This window comes from Canis lupus, chromosome 26 (assembly GCF_011100685.1).
Source record: "Canis lupus familiaris isolate Mischka breed German Shepherd chromosome 26, alternate assembly UU_Cfam_GSD_1.0, whole genome shotgun sequence".
Lineage (NCBI taxonomy): Eukaryota > Metazoa > Chordata > Mammalia > Carnivora > Canidae > Canis > Canis lupus.
In genome coordinates, this window is record NC_049247.1 from 30,363,424 (window position 1) to 30,384,539 (window position 21,116).

General features: G+C 47.0%; 1 protein-coding gene and 1 pseudogene across 4 annotated transcripts; one reads left to right on the forward strand and one right to left on the reverse strand.

Moving 5' to 3' along the window:
* Positions 1-2,644: 2,644 nt before the first annotated feature.
* Positions 2,645-5,098, reverse strand: LOC100684787 (annotated as a pseudogene).
* A 3,465-nt stretch (positions 5,099-8,563) lies between these two features.
* ZNF74 (zinc finger protein 74) lies at positions 8,564-20,787 on the forward strand. 4 transcript variants are annotated; one of them, XM_038575935.1, is made up of 6 exons: positions 8,564-9,089; positions 9,439-9,524; positions 16,936-17,062; positions 17,484-17,582; positions 18,730-18,824; positions 19,026-20,787. In XM_038575935.1, the coding sequence occupies exons 1-6, from the start codon at positions 9,056-9,058 to the stop codon at positions 20,388-20,390; spliced, it is 1,806 nt and encodes a 601-aa protein (XP_038431863.1). In that variant the 5' UTR covers positions 8,564-9,055; the 3' UTR covers positions 20,391-20,787. The 4 variants fall into 4 exon arrangements, with proteins under 4 accessions (XP_038431863.1, XP_038431861.1, XP_038431864.1 ...); XM_038575936.1 differs by having other exon boundaries at positions 8,565-9,089; positions 17,487-17,582; XM_038575933.1 differs by having other exon boundaries at positions 8,564-9,524.
* Positions 20,788-21,116: the final 329 nt, after the last annotated feature.

Consider the following 21,116-nt stretch of genomic DNA (forward strand, 5'->3'; position numbering starts at 1 on the left):
CTTCTGTGCACTTATTATCCCTGGTGTCTCTTCCTCTTCTTCTAAGGACACCAGTCCTTTTGGATTAGGGCTCCATCTTTATGACCTCATTTGACTATACTCACCTCTTTAAAGGCCCTGTCTTTAAATAGTCACATTGAGGTTCAGGGATTTGTTTTAAGTTTTTCACGTTGCTGTAACAGATACAATGTATACTGGGTGGCTTATAAACAACAGAAATTTATTTCTAACAGCTCTGGAGGCTGAAAAGTTTAAGCTCTGGAGGCTGAAAAGTTGGAAGATTCAGTGTTTGGTGAGAGCCCACTTCCACGTTCATAGATGGCCATCTTTTTGTTGTGCCCTCATATGTTGAGAAAGGTGAGGAATCTCTCTGGGCTCTCTTTTATAAGGGTACTAACCCTATTCATGAGGGCTTTACCTTCATGACCTAATCACCTCCTAAAGCCCCCCACTTCCTAGAACCATTACTTTTGAGGTCAGGATTTCAACATGAATTTTTGTAGACCGTAGCAGTCTTCAACATATGTATTTGGAGGGAACACAACTCAGTCCATAAAAGCCTGTGAAACCTAAAATATTCTCTAGCCCTTTACAGAATAAATGTCCTGAACTTGAGGGTAGATAATCAACTATAATATGTCAACATTCTGCATTGTATACAAATTTCTCTTTTTAAAAAAGGTAAATTAGGGCAATGTAATAGTCATAAAATGTACCATAGAGAGAACCTACCTGTTTTGTAATTGTTGAATTATTTTTGCAAAAATTACAAAAAGGATCTTTTTCCTTGAAAATATAAGACAAAAGTGTTTCTCTGAAGTAAATTCTATGGCTTCTCTAATTAATAACTTTTGTAGCAAATACTGTTCAGATCACCTCCTATTTATCCCATTGTTGAGGGTGGGATCCTCCACCCTACATAATATAAGACAGCTAAACACATGGCACCCGACACTGGTCTTGATGACTGGCCAGAGGTTTATTAGTCACATATCCCAATGCAGGGAAGGACACCACACACCACAGCACACATGGGTTGCACTCAGGAGCAGAGAAAACCAGTAGGAGCAATGGGAGGCAGGCTTTGTAGCAGCAAGAGGGTGAGATATTCCCTGTTTTCACTGGAGAATGTGATTGGCTTCTGTGAATAATTCATGGGCTGGTAGGGTGAGGATGGGACGCTGGCCCAGGTGAGAGGGAAACTACCTGGATTAGAGCATTTCCTGTTGGGCGGTGGGCATATTGGCAAGAGCAAGGTAATCCAGTTAGGTGTCTGGGGCCCTGTGAGGCTCCAAGATGTCCAGGCAATGGTGAAATTCTAATTCTTACACACAGCATTAGAAATCAGGTTTGTCAGGGGAAGTTTTCAGTCTCCTACCACCAATCTAAGTTGCTTTACAACTTAGAGGGTTTAGTAGTAAACCCTCCTTACACCAACTTTTTCACATGACTTTTTCAACTTTATATTTCTTCCAAATGATCCCAACTTTCCTAGTCCTTTGCTTCCTGTTAAAATTTTAGAGTGAGGGATCCCTGGGTGGTGCAGCGGTTTAGCGCCTGCCTTTGGCCCAGGGCGTGATCCTGGAGACCCTGAATCGAGTCCCGCGTCGGGCTCCCGGTGCATGGAGCCTGCTTCTCCCTCTGCCTGTGTCTCTGCCTCTCTCTCTCTCTCTCTCTCTCTCTCGTGTGACTATCATAAATAAATAAAAATTAAAAAAATAAAATTTTAGAGTCAACTTGTCCATTTCTATCAATAAAAAGTGTATTATTTTTATTTAAATGCATTTTCTGCATCAAGCTGTTTTTCTCCTTTACTGTGTTAATTAGGCTAATTACATTGATTGATTTTGAAATATTAAACCAACTTTTCATTCCTTGAATAAGCTCCACTTGGTCATGATATATTATCCTTTCTAAAGTATTGCTGGATTGGATTTGCTATCTTAATACTTTCATTTCTATGTTCTTGCATCATTGTTCTGTAATTTTCTTTCCTTGTAATGTCCTTGTCAGTTTTGGGATTAGGATTATTTAAGCCTCTGAAAATGACCTAGGAAGTATTCCCTCCCATCTTATTTTATGAAATATTTTCTGAAAAACTGGTATTTTTTTTCCTTAAATGTTTCAGACTCATGGAATTCACCACTTGCGTCTGAAATTTTATTTCTAAGAACGTTTTAAATTACACTGAAGCAGGTAAGAAGATCCAGCTGCCTTGTATTACATTAAAGAGATTTGAAAAAAAGAATGTCAAATAATGCTCCTCTCCTCACTATTGTTTTGGAAAATACAGGATTGTTTTTTTACTGTATTTTTCACAATACGGTACTTCAGGACTTTTTAATGTAAATATTCTTGATTAACTAGTTTTCAAAATAATGATACAAACTTAGCATTCTTCTTGGAATGGAAAACTTGCTTGGAGGTTACTTCATTCTTTTTTTTTTTTTTTTTTTTTTATGATAGGCACACAGTGAGAGAGAGAGAGGCAGAGACACAGGCAGAGGGAGAAGCAGGCTCCATGCACCCAGAGCCCGATGTGGGATTCGATCCCCGGTCTCCAGGATCGTGCCCTGGGCCAAAGGCAGGCGCCAAACCGCTGCGCCACCCAGGGATCCCTGCGCCACCCAGGGATCCCTATTCTTTTTCTCTTTTTCAAAAGTGCATCTCGTAGTGCCAGCTGCTTTTCACGGAAGGAATGCTTGTTTTTTGACCAGACGTTATGGTTATATCGCATCATCATAAAGTTCTTCTGTTTTTTCTTCTCTTTATTTGTGGAACTGGAAAATGGGTTCATTTTGGTTTTCTTCCTCATGAATTATTTTCGGTCTGTCTTCCCAGCCACTGCTGTGGCTAGTCTTGTCTCCTTGTCAGATTTTGGCTTTTTATGAATGCGTTCAAGGTCCCGACGAGAAAGTAACTCACCCCTGGGCTCCTCATCACTATCTATTTCAATATATTTCCTCTTTTGGGCTTTCCCTGAGTTAGTGTTGAGTTTTTTCCTCATTTGGGCTATGCGGACTTTCTGGAAGACTTCCTGAGTTAGAACTCAGCTTGTGCTAATGGCTGCAGCTTTGGCTTTCCGCTCCCCCATGGGCATCCTGTTGAGCTTCTTGAATATTTCTTGCTGCTCTTCATCAGAAGAGTGATGCACATCAACCCACTCACCATCAGCATCTGCCTCCTCACTGAGACTGGTGCTTTCCCACCCATCCTCAACATTTTCAGAATTCTCTTCTTTTCCAACTTCTAGAACTTCTGCTCCTGGAATGTAATCTTTAGCATCTAATTCTCCATATTCTTGCACTCTTGCTTCTATGGAGGCCTCTGTAGGCTTACCCCGGAAATTCTTCTGCAACATCTTAGGATTCACTGTTTGGAAGAGCTGAATCAAAGTTCTAGCAGACATCATCACATTCTTATCTCTGTGTGTTTTATACTGAGCCAGATCTTGGAGAAGTTCTTCAGTCATGGCTAGAGGACATCAAGCTGTTATCTCTTTTATAGCATTGATTCCTACTGTCATGACCTCCCCAGAGTTCTTGCCAGTGATAAAATTGTTGGCCACAGTCATGAGCATTGACTGAATGATCTCTGGGAGTACTAAGTGATGAAACGCTTGGGCAGCAAACAGAAGGATCTTCGTTACTTCTCTTTGGTGGGGCTGCAGAAACCTTTGCACAAAGGGATAGAAGTTGAAGAGAAAAAGCTCCTGAATTCCCACCAATCTGGAGATGAGGTTCATGAGCATTATTTTCACCTCAAACTTCTCTGTACAGCTCTCTAGCTGTTTTAGAATTTTTCTGCAAAATCTTGGGGATCATGAATCAAATGAATAGCTGAAAAGTTAAACACCTCTGGTTTCTTTTTTTTTTTTTTTTTCTTGAGCACTTTCATAGCCTTTTCCAACTTTTTCTTGTGTTTGGAGCTTTTATTCCCCGTGGCATTTGCACTAGCAGGTCTCTTGCTGTTGGTCCTTCATCCTCGGATTCTGAGTCACTGTCCTGTTTCTCCTCTTCATCTTTCCCAAGGAAAAATGTCAAAGCAGCAACTAATATCTTGGTGACCTTAGGGAAACATGCAGTTGTGATCACATTGACAGTTTTGGCATCATTCCAGATGTTTCTTCTGTAGAGTTCAGTCATCACATCCAAAGATATCTTGGCTGCAGTTGCATTGCTCTCTTAACATGGTATACATGAAATTCTGCAACACAATATTCACTTTATTGTTCTTCTGTTTTGTATTTATATTCTTGATATCAGTGACAATATGTGTGTATAAAGTCTTTCACAGGGATCCCTGGGTGGCTCAATGGTTTAGCACCTGCCTTTGGCCCAGGGTGCGGTCCTGGAGTCCTGGGATCGAGTCCCGCTTCGGGTTCCTGGCATGGAGCCTGCTTCTCCCTCCTCCTGTGTCTCTGCCTCTCTCTCTCTCTCTCTCTCTCATAAATAAATCTTTAAAAAAAATAAAAAATAAAGTCTTTCACAGGGGCAGCCCAAGTGGCCCAGCGGTTTAGCACCACAGCGGTTTAGCACCACCTTCGGCCCGGGGTGTGATCCTGGAGACCCGAGATCCAGTCCCACATCACGCTGCCTGCATGGAGCCTAGTTCTCCCTCTGCCTGTGTCTCTGCCTCTCTCTTTCTCTCTGTGTCTGTCATGAATAAAGAAATAAAATCTTTTTAAAAAATAAAGTGTTTCGCAGAAGATTATCATGGCAATGCAGAAGTTCAAAGAAGAGTTCTAGCAAACCTGATGGATTGACGAGATTCTTATTTCTCAGCAAGATCAAAGCTTTGCAAAATGTTATTCAAAGATCTGGATCCAAGACTGTGATTGTAGGAGAGATCTTTCAGCTCTTGAGGAAAGTTACTTAAGTGTTCTGGATAGCAGTGACCAATCTATGCCATAAACCTCACTAGCTCTGCCAATTCTTTGCTAGGTTTATTTGGTTGTAATTTGAAAATCTCCACATTGGATTTGGAGTGATTATACTGCTGTAGAAACTCCTCGATGTAGGCTGGCAGATCCTGCTTTGATCAGATTCTGTAACTGTGGCAGGTTTCTGGGCAGTTTATTATTGTTTCTGTTAGACATGTTGGCTGCTGAGTGGCTCCTCAGAAAGCAGTCTTAAGAAGCACCACACCACCAGCAACCACCAACAGCCAAAATACAGGATTTTTATTCCATTTTACAAATGGAATATGTTAAAATGTGTTATAGATTGTGTACACGCCCAAAATTCATATGTTGAGGTCCTAATGCCTGGTATGTGAGAATGTGACCTTACTTAGAGATAAAGTCTTTGCAGAGGCATTCGAATTCAAATGAGGCCTTTAGGGGCTCCTGGGTGGCTCAGTTGGTTAAGCATCCAACTCTTGGTTTTAGTTCAGTCATGATCTTAGGATCATGGGCTCAAGCCCCATGTTGGGCTCCCTGTTCAATGGGGAGACATTGTAGATTCTCTTTCTCTCCCTCTTCTTCTCTCAAATACATAAATAAGAATAAAATAAATAAATAAATTAAAATATAATGAGGTCTTTAGAGTAGGCCCTAATCCAATATTACTAGCGTTTTTATAGGAAGGGGAAATTTGGAGGCAGACACACACACACACACAGGAAGAATGCCATGTGAAGATGAAGGCAGGAATTGGAGTGATGCTTCTATAAGCCAAGAAATAAGAAAGATTGAAGCAAACCACCAGAAGCTATGGGAGAATCATAGAACAGATTCTTCCTCATAATCCTCAGAAGGACCAGCCCTGTTGACACCTGGATCTCAGATTTCTAGTCTCCAGAACAACAAGGCAATACACTTCTGTTGTTTAAACCACTTAGTTTGGGCAGCCCTGGTGGCTCAGTGGTTTAGTGCCGCCTTCAGCCCAGGGCATGATCCTGAAGATCCAAGATTGAGTCCCATGTCGGGCTCCTTGCATGGAGCCTGCTTCTCCCTCTACCTGTGTCTGTGCCTCTCTCTCTTTCTATGTCTCTCATGAATAAATAAATGAAATGTTTAAAAAAATTTTTTTTGGTATTTTGCAGCTCTGGGAAACTAATACAACATTTATTTGGCTTATTTTGTTGAATAAATAAATTTTTCTAACATTCCTCAACTTTATTTTCAAATGCCGTAGAGATAGATATAATTCACATAAGCAAAAACCCTTTAGATTCCCAGTAATTTTAAGAGTGTAAAGGGCTCCTAAGACCAAAAAGTTGAAGAGGTATTGTGTTGGACCATGATCACATTGTCCCACAAATCTCAGATGATTTGTTCTGTGTTTTTTTATTTTTTTAATCCCCACTTCATTTTCTTACTCTATTTCAGTTAGGATAATTTCTACTGGCCCATTTTCATCAATGAATTTTTCAATTGGTTCTTTTTAAAGATCCATTCCTCGGATGAGCTTCCTCATCCACTTACTTGTTTGACCTGTCTTTTCTTGTAAATTATTTCACATAATTTTGATAGTTTTGTCAAACTCTTAGCTAATTCCTTCATATGAGTCTTCTGTGGGTTTCTTCACATAAACTTTTTTTTTCTCAACTATGGGTCATTCTCTTCTGGTTTTTTGCATGTCTAGTAATATTTTAATTTATAGTTGCCATTGTGGATGATCCTGTGAAAGGATTTTGGATTCTGTTATCTTCCTTTAAAGAGTGTTGAGTTTCATTCAGGCAGGCAGTTAAATTGTTCACAATGATCCTCTGAGATCTTGGTTTTAGGCTTTTTTTTTGTTTTGTTTTTAAGGAAGGTCTGTTTTAGTTTTGCCCTTAGTCCTAGAACACAGCCCTTAACATTGGGCTATATCTTTACCACTAAGACCTGCATCTTCTGGGATTCCAATGGAAAGCTCCAGGTATTTAATAAATCCATTGGTGAGAGTTAAATACCAAACTGTTGAGATCTCCACTCAGCTTTTTAGCCTTCCAAGTGATGCTTAGAGGAAAACATCCTTGAAGTCATATGCAGTGTAGTAGTCACTCAAGAATTTAAGGGGAATTTAAAAAATATTTTATTTATTTATTTATTTATTTATTTATTTATTTATTTATTTATTCATGAGAGACACAGAGAGAGAGAAAGAGGCAGAGACACAGGCAGAGGGAAAAGCAGGCTCCATGCAGGGAGCCCGATGTGGAATTCAGGACCAGGACCAGGACCATGCCCTGGGCCAAAGGCAGGTGCCCAACCACTGAGCCACCCAGGGATCCCCAGAATTCAAGGGGAATTTTTATGCAGATTTTTAGGCTTACCCTTATTTGACTATCTCCAAGTTCCTGGATTTTTGCTCTCAATTTAGAATCTTTCCAGAAGTCCTCAAACTCTGGCCTCTGTATCATCAGCCCATTATCTGCTTGAGATCCATTCCTCTATGCAAGTTTATAACTATTCTTGGCAAGAGGACTAGTGGGATACAAGCTACCTGTACAGGTACTTGGAAAAAGAATTTAGGTTATAACACCAAACATTAATGTAATAAGACATTATTAATGTTTAATGTGTTTTGGTCTTTAAAATATTCCTATTATTTTAAGTGCTTTTAATTTTTTTTTGAGGTATAATTGATGTACTTTATATTAGTTTCAGGCATATAACACAGTAAGTTGACATTTGTACACACTGTGGGCTTTTTACTTTTTTTTTAAATTTATTTATTCATAGAGACACACACAGAGAGAGAGGCAGAGACACAGGCAGAGGGAGAAGCCGACTCCACGCAGGGAGCCCAATGTGGGACCCGATCCAGGGTCTCCAGGATCACACCCCAGGCTGCAGGCGGCGCCAAACCGCTGCGCCACCAGGGCTGCCCAGCTTTTTACTTTTAAAATGGTATATGTACCCATATTTTGCTGTAACTTCATATGGCCCTGCTAATCAGCCCTCAGGATTTTACATGGATGACCCTAAGAAGTCAGAAAGTAACTTAGGACATCTCCTTAAATACGTGAGAGTCTTACACTACCTATTGTCAATTAAATGCTTTTCACAGCTCAAGAATTATAAAGCAGTAACTGTACCCTCCCATCCACATCCTTATTTTAGTCTGGACACATCATTGTAGCTACTGTCTTGTTACTTTTCAGGACTGGTAGGTAGAGATACGAGTGGACAGAGCACTCAATATAGAATCTCTGGAACTGCACTGATTTACATACAGTCACACAACCAGAACTATGAGACCCACAGTGACATAAATATGTACACTGGGGCATAGATTCACAAAAATGCACACACTGATAAGCACTGTGGGTACACACAGACACACTGGTGACACACCGAGGAACATATACAGCAAACGCTGACCCACATAAACACACACTCACCGAAACACAAGCGCCTTCGGCAGCAATAGGGGCAAGGGAGATTGGGGCGGGGCCAGAGTGTTTGGCCGCTGTGCCGGGAACTACATTTCCCAGAAGGCTGTGCCATAAGCTCGTTTGCTTGGCGCAAGGGCGGCTCTGGGACCCCAACGCCCTCTGGGAAATGGAGTCCGCGCCAGCGAAACGCAAAGGCTACCGGAAGTTGTAGTTCGCGTCCGATGCGCGCAGGCGCACTTTCCGGCGGCGGTCGCCGGGTTGCTCCTTTGTGGCAGTCGGTCGGCTTTTGTGGGAGGCCGGTCCGCTTGGTCGCGCATCTGTGCCACCGTCGGCCGGTCTGTCCGTCCACCGCGGGGCCTGTCTGCCGGCCGCGCTCTGCGCCAGCTGGCTCCGGACGGCTGAGCCCGAGCCCGGCGGTGCTCCCGGCCCGCAGTGTCCCGGGAGGAGTGTGCCGGGCTGCGCGGGGCGCGGGTGATGGGGCGTGAGCGCAGGCTGGGGTGTGGGGCGCTTGCGGAGCCTGCCTGACCCCGACCTTGGGGGCGGGGAGCGGCGCAGGGGGCTCCGCGGGCGTGACCGTGACCGTGCAGCCGGGAGTGCGGGGGCCTCGCCCCGGGGCCCCCCTGCAGGCTGCCCCTGAGCCCCAGCAGCAGGACCCGCGCCCCTGGGCCTGGCCTGGGGCCCGGGAGGCTGCAGAGCCGCGCACGGCCGGGGGAACGCTGCCGAGGGCGCCATGGAGACCCCTGCCCCGAAGCCCCGGGAGACAGGTACAGTTGGCTCGTCTAGTCACTGGGTCTGTGGACCTGGCTCGAGGAGGCGGACACTCAGGTCGGGCTAGTGTCCCAGAAGCACTTGGCAGAGTCGGGCCTCCTGCCTCTCACCGTGCACACCCGTTCGTTTCCAGTTCTCAAGCATGCTGAAGAGGAAGACAAACAAGGGCAGTGTTCTTCCTCCAGATTGTGCCGATATTGGGGCTCGCTCCCCACCCCACCCGCGGGGGCGGTTCCTGAGTCCTCTCCGAGCCTGCCCGGTGCTAGGGGTGGAGTGGGCTTCAGCTCAGCCCTGCACCGGGGGCTATGGGCAGAGCAGCCCCTTTGACTCATTTCTCCTCCCCAGCTCGGTCCTCTCAGGAGCCTGCCCTTACCCTCAAAAAGAATCCAGAGGATAAATTGGATCAGGGTCTCCTGGAAGCCAGGTCCGAGGTGAGTGGTTGTCTTTTCTTCCTTCTGAACATCTCGTTCTTAATGAAGAGGGTTCGCACTTTTCCCCTGCCTGGAATCTTCACCCAAAGGGTCCCCCTCCCCCACTCCCAGTCTGGGGGGCCGTTCTCCCTTCCTGGGGACGCTCTGGGCAGGGGAACAGCTCTGGCTGGAGAGAGTCCAGGTGTGCCCTTGAAGTGTCTCTTCTCCCCTGATTCAGCTCATTTGGTGAGTCATTTGCCCAGGACCTGTTTGCCCAGCACCATACCAGGAGCTCTGAGGACTGATTTTAGTGGATCCCGAGCAAGTAGATGACAGCTCATATGAGATCACTTCAGTCACCTCCACATGCAGACTTAGGGCATGGTCCTCACCTGGGGGAGTTTTCTGGGATGGAATCAGGCAGGGGAGTGCAAAACAGCTGAAAGAAGGCTGCATGGTAGCTCCAGGGTAAGAGTGTTCGGAGGGGGTTGCATCCCTGTGTGCCTTTTCCTCTGGGAGGGGCCCCTGGAATGAGGCTGTCAAGGAAAAAACTGGAGTTTTAGAGGATCTGGGAGCTCAGCAAGGAATTGGCATGGGGCCACTTGTGCAGCTAAAGTGGGCCCCAAATCCCCCCTTTCACAGACTTATTTATCTTACTCAACCACCTAAACCACCCTCATCCCTCACAGTATTTGAAAGAGTACAGTTGATAAGAGAGTACAGTAGTGAAAAAGTCTGGAGCGTTGAGGGTCCTTTGATTCTTTCAGGATTTTGTGATTGTGTTAGCCTCCCACTTGAAAGGAATCTGATTACAGAAAAATAGAAATAACTCTAAAACACATCCTGAGATGTGCCTAGCTACTGTCATGTGTTAGAATGCTCTGTCATTCTAGAACACGCTCAAGAGACTATTGATAGTCAAATGTAGTACGTGATCTTTGACAGGTCATAGATCCAAAAAAATTGAAAAAACCCTCAATCAAAGGCAGTTTGGGACAATTGAGGAAATTTGAAAATGGATTTATCTTAGATCACATAGCATCAACATTACATTTCTTGGGTGTGATGATACCACTGTGATTGGGTAGGAGAATATACTTAGAACGTACAAGGTGAAGCCCATAGGGTGAGATGTTGTGATGTCTGCAACTTACCCACAGATGGTTCAGCAAGAAGTGCATGTGTGCGCTTGTGAGTGATTACCTCAGGGTAGTACCCTTCTTGTGCATAGGTGTTATTCCTAAAATATCAACTTCTTAGAGCCTTGAGTAACTGGTCCTCCTCTTCTCAGTACTCTTCTTGCCTGGCAGCCCCACTCAGACTCACAGTCAAGTGTTTTGCTCTCCTGAGACATCCTGCACGATCTGGTCTGACTTCCCCACTAGTTTCATTACCACACATTGGCATTTGATCCCCTGGGGTTTGTTTCCTATCTTACAGAATGAAGATGCATGGGACATGGACTTCTCTCAGTGTAAATAGCCACCAGACAGCCTGTGCAAGGCTCAGGTCCTACCCTGCCCTTACCTGTCGACACCCCCACACGGAAGACATGTGGCCTCTGACAGCCCCCTTTCTCCAGCACCACATTCTGATATCTCTGGAGCTTTGTTTCTGCCCATGTTTTTCATTTCCCCTGCTAATGCCATGATCATTATGTGTTATTCCTGCATGCCTCAGCTATGGGCATGTTCTCAGCATGTGTCATCACCCCCACCTTGTCTTCCTGAAATCCAGTGGCTTTTTTGGATCACATTTACTGAGGTATAATTTATATACAGTAAAGTTCTCCAATTTTAAATAGAGGATTTGATGAGTTTGTGTAACCAGTTGTGTAACCAGCACCACAATCATAACCTAAAATGTTTCCATCACCCAAAAAGTTCCCTTCATGCCCCTTTGCAGCAGTCCTCTCCCCACCCCCACCCCTTGGCAACCACAATTTTGCCTTCTTAAGAATTTCATATGGAAATATATAGTATATATAGTCTTTAGTTTCTTTTTTTAAAAGATTTTATTTTTAAGTAATCTACACTTAATGCAGGGCTTAAACCTCACCTTGATTAAGAGTCGCTTGCTTTACTAACTGAACCAGCCAGGTGCCCCACATAGTCTTTGGTTTCTAATTTCAGTTAGCATAGTGCTTTTGAGTTCTTTATGTGAATCAGTAATTTGTTCTTTATTGTTGCTGAGTAATATACCATTTGTATTAGTTTACAAGGGCTGCCATAACAGTGCTACAGATGGCTTAAACAGCAAAAGTTTATTGTCTCAATTCAGGAAGTTCAAGATCAAGATGTCAGCAGGGTTGGTTTCTTCTGAGGCCTCTCTTCTTGCGTTGTGAAGATACCTTTTCTCAGTGTCTTCACATGGTCTTTCTCTGTACGTATTTGATTCAAAGTTTTCTTTTTTTATAAGGACATCACTCCTGTTGGATGATGGCTCATCAAAATGATCTAATTTTTCCTTCATTATCTCTTTAAGGATCCTATCTCCAAGCATGCTTTTCTGAGGTACTGGGGCAAAGGCTTCAACCTATGAATTTGGAGGGGTCACAACTCAGCCCCAAACACCATCATATGGGCATTTATAATTTGTTCATCCATCCATCAGCTGAGAGATATTAGGTTGTTTCCAGGTTTGGGCTATTACAAGTAAACTTGCTCTAAATGTTTGAATACAAGTATAGACATGTGTTTTATTTTATTTTTTATTTTTTAAGATTATTTATTTATGAGAGACACGCAGAGAGAGAGGGGGCAGAGACACAGGCAGAGGAAGAAGCAGGCTTCATGCAGGGAGCCCGATGTGAGACTTGATCCCGGGACTCTAGGATCACGCCCTCTGCCGAAGGCAGGTGCTAAACTGCTGAGCCACTCAGGGATCCCCTAGACTTGTGTTTTAATTTCTCTCGAATATATATCTAAGTGGAATTGTTGAGTCAGATAGTAGTAAATGTTTATTTAATTATCGATCTTATCATTTCCAAGAGCCATCTTTGGTTTCATTGATTTTTCTCTATTGCTTTTCTGTCCTGTTCCATTTATTTAAGGTTCTTATTATTTCCTTCCTTTACTTATTTTGGTTTCTTAAAGTTGAAACAGATATTGATTTGGCACCTTTCTTCTTTTCTCATATAGCATCCAATGCTATACATTTCCCTCTAAACACTGCCTTAGCTACATCCCCGATTTTATGTTGTATTTTCATTTTTTCAGTTCAAAATAGATCCAGTTTCTGTTGTGATTTCTTCTTCAACCATGTGTTATTTAGGAATGTTTTTAATTTCCAAATATTTGGAGGATTTTTTCCAGATATCTTTCTTCCTTTTTTTTTTTAAAGATTTATTTATTTATTCATGACTCAGAGAGACAGAGGCAGAGACATAGGCAGAGGGAGAAGCAGGCTCCTCACAGGGAGCCTAATACGAGACTGGATCCCAGATCCCGGGATCATGCCCTGAGCCGAAGGCAGATGCTCAACCGCTGAGCCACCAACCCAGGTGTCCCTCCAGATATCTATTAGAGATTTCTAATTTAATTCTGTTGTAGTTGAAGAAGGAACTTTATATAATTTGAATTTTTTCAGATTTACTAAGATTTATTTTATTGCCCAGAATGTGGTTTATCTTGGTAAATGTTCTGTATGCACTTGAAAAGAATATGTCTTCTGCTTTTGTCAACTATAGTATTCTGTGAATGTCAATTAAGTCCAGTAGAATGATGTGTTAATCAATTGTTCTGTATCCTTACATATTTTCTGTTTTTGAGTTCTAGCAATTATTGAGAGAGATTACTGTTAAAATTACCAAGTATAATCGTTGATTTGTCTGTTTTTCTTTTCAGTCCTATCAAGTTTTTGCCTTATGTGTTTTGAAACTCTATTAGTAGATACATTTATAGTTAAGATTGTTGTGAGTTCTTAAGGAATTGCTGTTGTGATAATGACCATTATGTAATCATGTAATGATGATTATATAACATCTCTCTTGGTCTCTGATGATCTCCTTTGCTCCAAAATCTGCTTTGTCTAATATTAATATAGCCACTGCAGCTTTCTTTTGATTAGTATTTGCAGAGTATATCTTTTCCCATTCTTCCACTTTTAGTTTACCTTTGTCTTTATTTTTAAAATGGGTTTCTATAGCTAACGTATGGTTGGGTCTTAATTTTTAAATTCAACTTGACAATCTCTTATTTTCAGTCAGAGTGTTAAGACCATTCACATTTGGGCAGCCCCAGTGGCACAGCATCTGCCTTTGGTTCGGGTCCTTGAGATCAGGGTCTTGGGATCAAGCCCTGCATTGGGCTCCCTGCTCAGTGGGGAGCCTGCTTCTCCCTCTTCCTCTGCCCTTCCCCACCACTCACTCATGCTCTCTCACATTCTCTCTCTCTCTCTCAATAAATAAAATCTTAAAAAAATAAACAACCCAAAACCTTACAGGTAAATGCAAGATGTTTTTTGCATCCTCCCCCCCCTCCCTCCCCATCCTCGTCTCCCTCCTCTCCTGCCCCCCTCAATGTGTGACAATTTCAGAGGACGGTGACTAACAGCAAACATCATTGGACACCTGCCATCTGCCAGGCCCTTGGATGAGGGCTTCCTACATACTAACTCATTAATCCTCACTGTGATGCAATGACACCAGTGCTATTGGCAACAAGAGAACAGAGCCCCCCTCCCCTGCACAACTCACATAGCTAGTAAGGGTGGGAGTAGGGGGCCCACCCAGGCTACTGAGCTTGGAGCCTGTGCCCTTACGCACCAGAGAATGGAGCTAGATGTACATATGAGTATTTGTAAACTGCACACGGGACTGTGTCACATCACACCAGGCCTGGTTGCCCTCGGCCTGCTCTTGTACTCACTGCCGTGCTCTTAAAAGCTCCCCACATTACTCCACCGCATTCGTTTTCAATGCTGCACAGTATCCTGGTGTATGTCATCCCTACTGATGGGCATTCAGGACGTTTCTGGTGTTTACTCAGCCTCTCTAGACTGGATAGGAATCTCATAGTGGACTTTTGAGGCACAGGGAACATACACTCTCAACTTTACTAGAGATAGTAGAATAGGTTTTGCTTTCCAGAATGGATGTCCCCCTTACACCTGTCCAGCGATGTAAGACCATCTCATTTCCTCATAGACCAGCCCACACTTGGTATTTCCAGGCTTTACATATTTTGCCTCTCTGCTGCATGTGAAATGGTATCTTTCTGCTTTATTTCTCATTTCTGGATGTCTAGTGTGACTGTCTCCTCATGTACTGCTGCTGCTTTTTTTTTTTTTTTTTTTTAAAGATTTCATCCATTCATTCATGAGAGACACAGAGAGAGAGGGGGGGGCAGAGACACAGGCAGAGGGAGAAGCAGGCTCCATGCAGGGAGTCCAATGTGGAATTCGATCCCAGGATTCTAGGACCACGCCCTGGGCCGAAGGCAGGCACCAAACCACTGAGCCATCCAGGGATCCCTCCTCCTGTGCTTCTTAATCATTTGCCAGTCTTCTGTGAATTGTCTGCTTCTACCCTATGCCCATTTTTTTTTCTTTCTTCTTAGCAATTTATCAGTGCTACGTGTAGAAAATGTAAACATTCATGGAGCAAATGTAAATCTTCTCCTCCTGGCTTCGAGTTTGCTGTCATGCCATCCAGGAACTTACAGAGTTGTCTCCCAGAAGCCTCCACATGTAGATCCTTGCACCTGGAGTTGCGTTTTGTGTATGGTATAAAGATGGGCTTTATCTTTCCTACTGTTTTATGTTGGCTGAGCTCCGACTGCCATAACAGAATACCACTGACTTGGCAGCTTGAACAACAGAAATTGATTTTCTAACAGTTCCAGAGGTGAGAAGTCTGAGATCAGGGTGTCAGCAGGGTCCAGTTTCTGCGTCTTTTTGTCTGGCTCTCACAGTGCCCTCAGGCCTCCTTTCCTCAGAATGCATGATGGAAAGAGAGAGCTCTTCTGTCCCCTTCTTGGGAGGCTTGTCAGATCTGGGCCCACTTTTATGACCCAACATAACCTCAGTTACCTCCTATAGACCTGTCTCCAAATACAATCACGTTGGAAAGGAGGGCTTCCACATAGGAATTTCAGGGGGACAGAGTTCACTCTGCAGCAGCTTTGAGAACAATCTAAAAGTATAAGCCGGGACCCCTGGGTGGCTCAGTTGTTAAGCATCTGCCTTTGGCTCAGGTCATGATCCCAGAGTCCTGGGATCAAGCCCCACATCCAGCTCCCTGCTCAGCGGGTATCCTGCTTCTCCCTCTGCCTCTGCCATTTCCGTCACTTGTACTCTCTGGTTCTCTGTCAAATAAATAAATAAAATCTTAGAAAAAAAAGGAAAGAAAAGAAAGGTATAAGCCACTTTTAGAGCTGAAGGTCAAAGCTCTTGTGACCCCAAAGGATGTCCCCACTCTTCCCAACCTCCTGGTAGGCACAAGGCCTCTCAGGGTTTGAAATTCCACACCCCCGTGCCTGACCATGGATGCTGATGCAAATCCAAGATTTCCAGAGAAATCCGGTGACCTCTGGGAGCTTGGCCACATGCCAGTCACTCCCAGCAAATACAAAGTGGGAGCCAGGCCTCCTCCACTTGGCTTTTTCTTTGTTCTTATATCTAATGTAATGCCCTGTCTACCATTTACACCAGGGTTCCATGGCGCCCAGATCTTTGAAGAGACAACCACCCTTGCCACCTTAGGTCAGCACTCAGATGGGCTTTGAGAGGTTATTTGCTGGCAAGGGGGATCCACAGTGGGATTGGAGGGTAAAGAGCGAAGGGAACATTGGGGGTGGCAGCCTGGAGGCTCCAGAGTGGGTGAGCAGCCCAGATCAGCAGAAGAGCCTAGAGGGGTTCTAGAGGAGGAGTGTGTGCAAGTGTCAGTGACCAGCGTTGGGGAGGGTGGGAGCAGGGGTCCTGTGGGAAGGGATGGTGTGGGAAGCGAGCAGAAAGAACACAGAGTGGCTCCCTTGGTCGACTGCTGACAGAACTTGCTGATAAGTACAGAGTTTCCTTCCTTAGGGTGTAATAATGGCTTCCTGTCCAGAGTAGGATCCTTTCACGATGGTGTTTCTGGGTTCTTTGTACTCTTCTTTCAAGTTCTTAAATTTGACATTCTTAATGCTGGAAGCATAGCATCTTACCCAAAACTCAAGGAGACTCCAGCCCATGGAGGCACCTGGATCCAGGCTGGCCAGTTAGCTTGGCCATCCCAGTCCAGAAGGCCAGGGTCTGCATGGTGATGCCCAGCCCAGGCGTGGTGTGTATGACAGATGGCACCCATAGCACAACTTCCATACACGGGAGAAGGTCACCTGAGGCTAACCCTTCATTCCTGAGGTCCTCAGTCGACATGTGGCTCCCTTGGAACCATGAACACAGTCTGAATCACTCCCATCCTGGGCGAATGAGAATGTGCATGTCATTCCAGGAATCGGTGACTTTCAAGGATGTGGCTGTGGACTTTACCCAGGAGGAGTGGGGCCAGCTAGACTCCCCTCAGAGGGCCTTGTACCGTGACGTGATGCTGGAGAACTACCAGAACCTTCTTGCCCTGGGTAAGACAGCTCCCGGAAGCTTGGTGTGTAGTCTGGGCATTCTGCCGTAGTATAGCTATTACCAAGCCTCCCTTCGGTGCCAGTCCCTGCAGGACGTAGGAGATGTGGCCGCTGTGCTCCGGTTGGGGCTGGGCAGTGCATGGTAACTACTACCAGCATCCTTGCCTGGAGGTGGGGCTGGTCCTGAGGTGGGACCAGAAGAAAGGGAGGGGGTGGACAGGGGCCTGGGAGCCCAGCCTGCCCTGGAGCTTTCCAAGGGAGAAAGACCCCATGGGGTCCTCAGCGTGCGCCCTTTAGTTTGGGTTCTACATGTAAGACCCGCATCCCCGGGTATGGCACACACCTCTCAGTGCTGGCCCGGACAGCCCTGCCCCGAGAAGCCACAGCACACAGAACCACACACACCACTTCCCCCTGCAAGCAGGGCCCCCTGTCTGCAAGCCAGATGTGATCTCCCACCTGGAACGAGGCGAGGAGCCGTGGTGGATGCCCGGAGAAGTTCCTGGAGGGGCTTGTTCAGGTGAGTGGGGCACACAGTGGAAGGATATGCAGACTCCTGCCTCCCAGGACCACTCCCCGACCCCCACCCCCACGTGGTCCCGCTTCCCTTCCTTCCTTCAATGCCCACATTGAGCAGCGACTATGCATGGGGACCTGTGCTGGGAATATAGGGGTGAGCAAACCAGGCAAAGACATCTGCCTTCAACTGCCAGGAGACAGCAGTCATGTCCGCACCTCTGGGAACATGTCACTAGTGGCACCTGTTGGATGCAAGGGGGTGTGGAGTATGTGTGGAACTGGGGTCCAGGGCCTCCTTCACCGAGAAGAGAGCAGCGTCAGCCTGGGGGTGCGGAGAGATGGGGATCATAGTTTGCAGAGGTGGCTCCCAGGTAGATGGTCCTCCTGAGATGCAAAGCTGATAAGAGATGGATTTAGCTTTTAAAGATATGTACAGGGGCCTGGGCAGCTAAGTCGGTTAAGCCTCCGCCTTTGGCTCAGGTCATGATCCCAGGGTCCTAAGATCCAGCCCCATGTCAGGCTCTCTGCTCCTTGAGGAGTCTGCTTCTCCCACTCCTTCTGCTTGTGCTTTCTCTCTCTCTCTCTCTCTCTCTATCTCTCTCTGTCTCAAATAAATAAATCTTTAAAAAATAAAAAGATGTGTATATGTCTCAGGGCCAGAGCATACATTTACAGTTGTAAGTTGTAAGCCTTCTAAAGCAAAAACCAGAGAGGCGGTATGGGGGCACTCTTCCCTTCTGGCACCACAGAGAATTTGCATGTAATTCTCATTTCTGGGCTTGTGCTTACCCTGTGTTCACACCTGGCCCCCACCCGGTTCCCACACAGCGGTCTTTCAGTCGATGTTTCAATAAGTGAATCATGTCCAACTGGCAGACCCCATGACCCTGCTCCGTCCCTCACCCCCTGGCTCTGTCTGGAGTTCCGTCTCCCCCACCTCCGCCTGGTGGGCTCGTAGCCTGTCTCACCAGGGATGCCTGCCCCTGGGCTCTGCCCCTCAGGCCTTCTAGCGCTCTGGCTGTTGGCCTGCCCTCTCCTTTCTGTGCTTGTCTGAACCTCCCCCACCCCCCTCCCCCTGTCAGACCTCAGTTTGGGTTCTGCCACACCTCCACCTGCTTATGGAAGATTGCATTTCCTCTTCCTTATAGGAGGGGAGCCCGGGCCTGGGGTGGAGGACAAGTGGTGTCAACAGCAGGGTGTTTACAAGGAAGAGCCATGCCAGGAGCCGATCACCAAGCCACTGGTGAGGTCCAGCATCCACAGCCCCCCTCTGGGTGATGGGAGGGCCCGCGAGGGCCCATGGGCTGCTGTGCCCAGGGATGAAGCTGTGCTCCAGAGGCCAGCACCGGGCAGCTGTGGGGGTGTTTGCCCAGAGGGGCGCTGGCAGGGCCACAAGGCATCTGAGAAGGATTTACCCCCTGGGTGCACCCCCTTCACCCCCCAGAACATTCCTGCAGAAGGAGACCCTCCTGACGGGCCTACAGAGAGTTTCCGGCCTGGTGAGGTGGTCCTTAAGCCACGGAGAGGCCAGGGGAGAGGCCTGGCCAGGAACAGCGACCGCAGCGAACACCCTCCGACAAGCGGGCGGCGGTGCGTGGCCGCCGGGGAAGGCCTCTTCGCGTGTGCCGAGTGTGGGAAAGCCTTCGGGCAGAGCTCGGCTCTGACCCTGCACCGGCGGTGGCACGCCCGGGAGAAGGCCTACAAGTGCCACGAGTGCGGCAAGGCCTTCACCTGGAGCACCAATCTCCTGGAGCACCAGCGCATCCACACCGGGGAGAAGCCCTTCTTCTGCGGCGAATGCGGGAAGGCCTTCAGCTGCCACTCGTCCCTGAACGTGCACCACCGCATCCACACAGGCGAGCGGCCCTACAAGTGCAGCGCCTGCGAGAAGGCCTTCAGCTGCAGCTCGCTGCTCAACATGCACCTGCGCGTGCACACGGGCGAGAAGCCCTACCAGTGCGGCGCGTGCGGCAAGGCCTTCAACCAGAGGACGCACCTGACGCGCCACCAGCGCATCCACACTGGCGAGAAGCCCTACCAGTGTGGCGCGTGCGGCAAGGCCTTCACCTGCCACTCGTCCCTGACCGTGCACGAGAAGATCCACAACGGGGACAAGCCGTTCAAGTGCGGCGAGTGCGGGAAGGCCTTCAGCAGCCGCTCACGCCTCACCCTGCATCAGCGCATCCACACGGGCGAGAAGCCCTTCAAGTGCTCCGAGTGCGGCAAGGCCTTCAGCTGCCACTCCTACCTCGTCGTGCACCAGCGCATCCACAGCGGCGAGAAGCCCTTCAAGTGCAACGAGTGTGGGAAAGCCTTCAGCTCCCACTCCTACCTCATCGTGCACCAGCGCATCCACACGGGCGAGAAGCCCTTTGACTGCAGCCGCTGCTGGAAGGCCTTCAGCTGCCACTCGTCCCTCATCGTGCACCAGCGCATCCACACCGGGGAGAAGCCCTACAAATGTGGTGAATGCGGCAAAGCCTTTAGCCAGAATCACTGTCTCATCAAACATCAGAAGATCCACTCTGGGGAGAAGTCATTCAGATGTAACGAGTGCGGGGAAATGTTTGGCTGGAGCACTCACCTCACTGAACACCAGAGAAGACACAGCGAGGAGAAGCCCTTTGCCATCCAGTTCAATAAGCACTTACTAAGCACCTACTACATGCCTGGCGGCCTGCTGGGTGCAGGGGGCGCGGGCGTGAGTGGCGTGGACCCCATCGATCCCCTGGACGTGGCAAAGCTCCTGTGTGTGGTGCAGCCCTCCTCCGGCAGGACTTCCCCCCTGGGCAGCAAGCCTGGAAATTAGCGCTGCGTGCTCACCATCAGCCTCGTTCCTTCCATAGAAAGCCTGGCAGCTCAGATACATACAGCCCGCCCATGCCTCCGGATTAGAGACCGGCCCTGTGCCCACACCCCATGCGCAGGGATAGCTCTCTCAGAGGTCATCACTGTCCCGGGAAGCACTATGCATTAGGCGAGAAGAGTCAAGGGCCTTTTGAGGTTGTCCTGTCATCCTGTTTTCTTTAACGGGTTTGCAGGTCACTGACATGGGGAATAGATCTTTCCTACAGATCAGAAAGAAGGTACGTCGATCGTTGTGTCCTTGGACAGCGGGCTCCTGGCATGGTTTCGATCAGGAATTTCCTTTGTATGCTGTTAAGTTTAGAATGATAATGATAATAAAAACAAACAAGAATCATGAACAGTTTACTTCTAAGTGAACACTAGTATATTCCAGGAGGGGAGAAGGATCTTGAATGGTGGGGGTTTAGGGAAAGGCAGATTTCCTGGACTCACCCCACTGAAGCAGCACTACCGCAAAGTCATCCAGTAGTGACAGCACCTCCGTCTCAGAAGTGTGGCCTGGCATCGGCGTAGCCGGGTCCTGACACGCCAGCATCGAGCCTGGCCACCTGCTCGGCATCCATCCAGGTGTGGTGTTGGGATAGACGTGTCTAGGAAGCGCGCCTTCATCCTGCAGGGCCTCCCTCTGCTCCAGTGAGCTCAGCACACTGGCTCAGCCCTGCGGGAG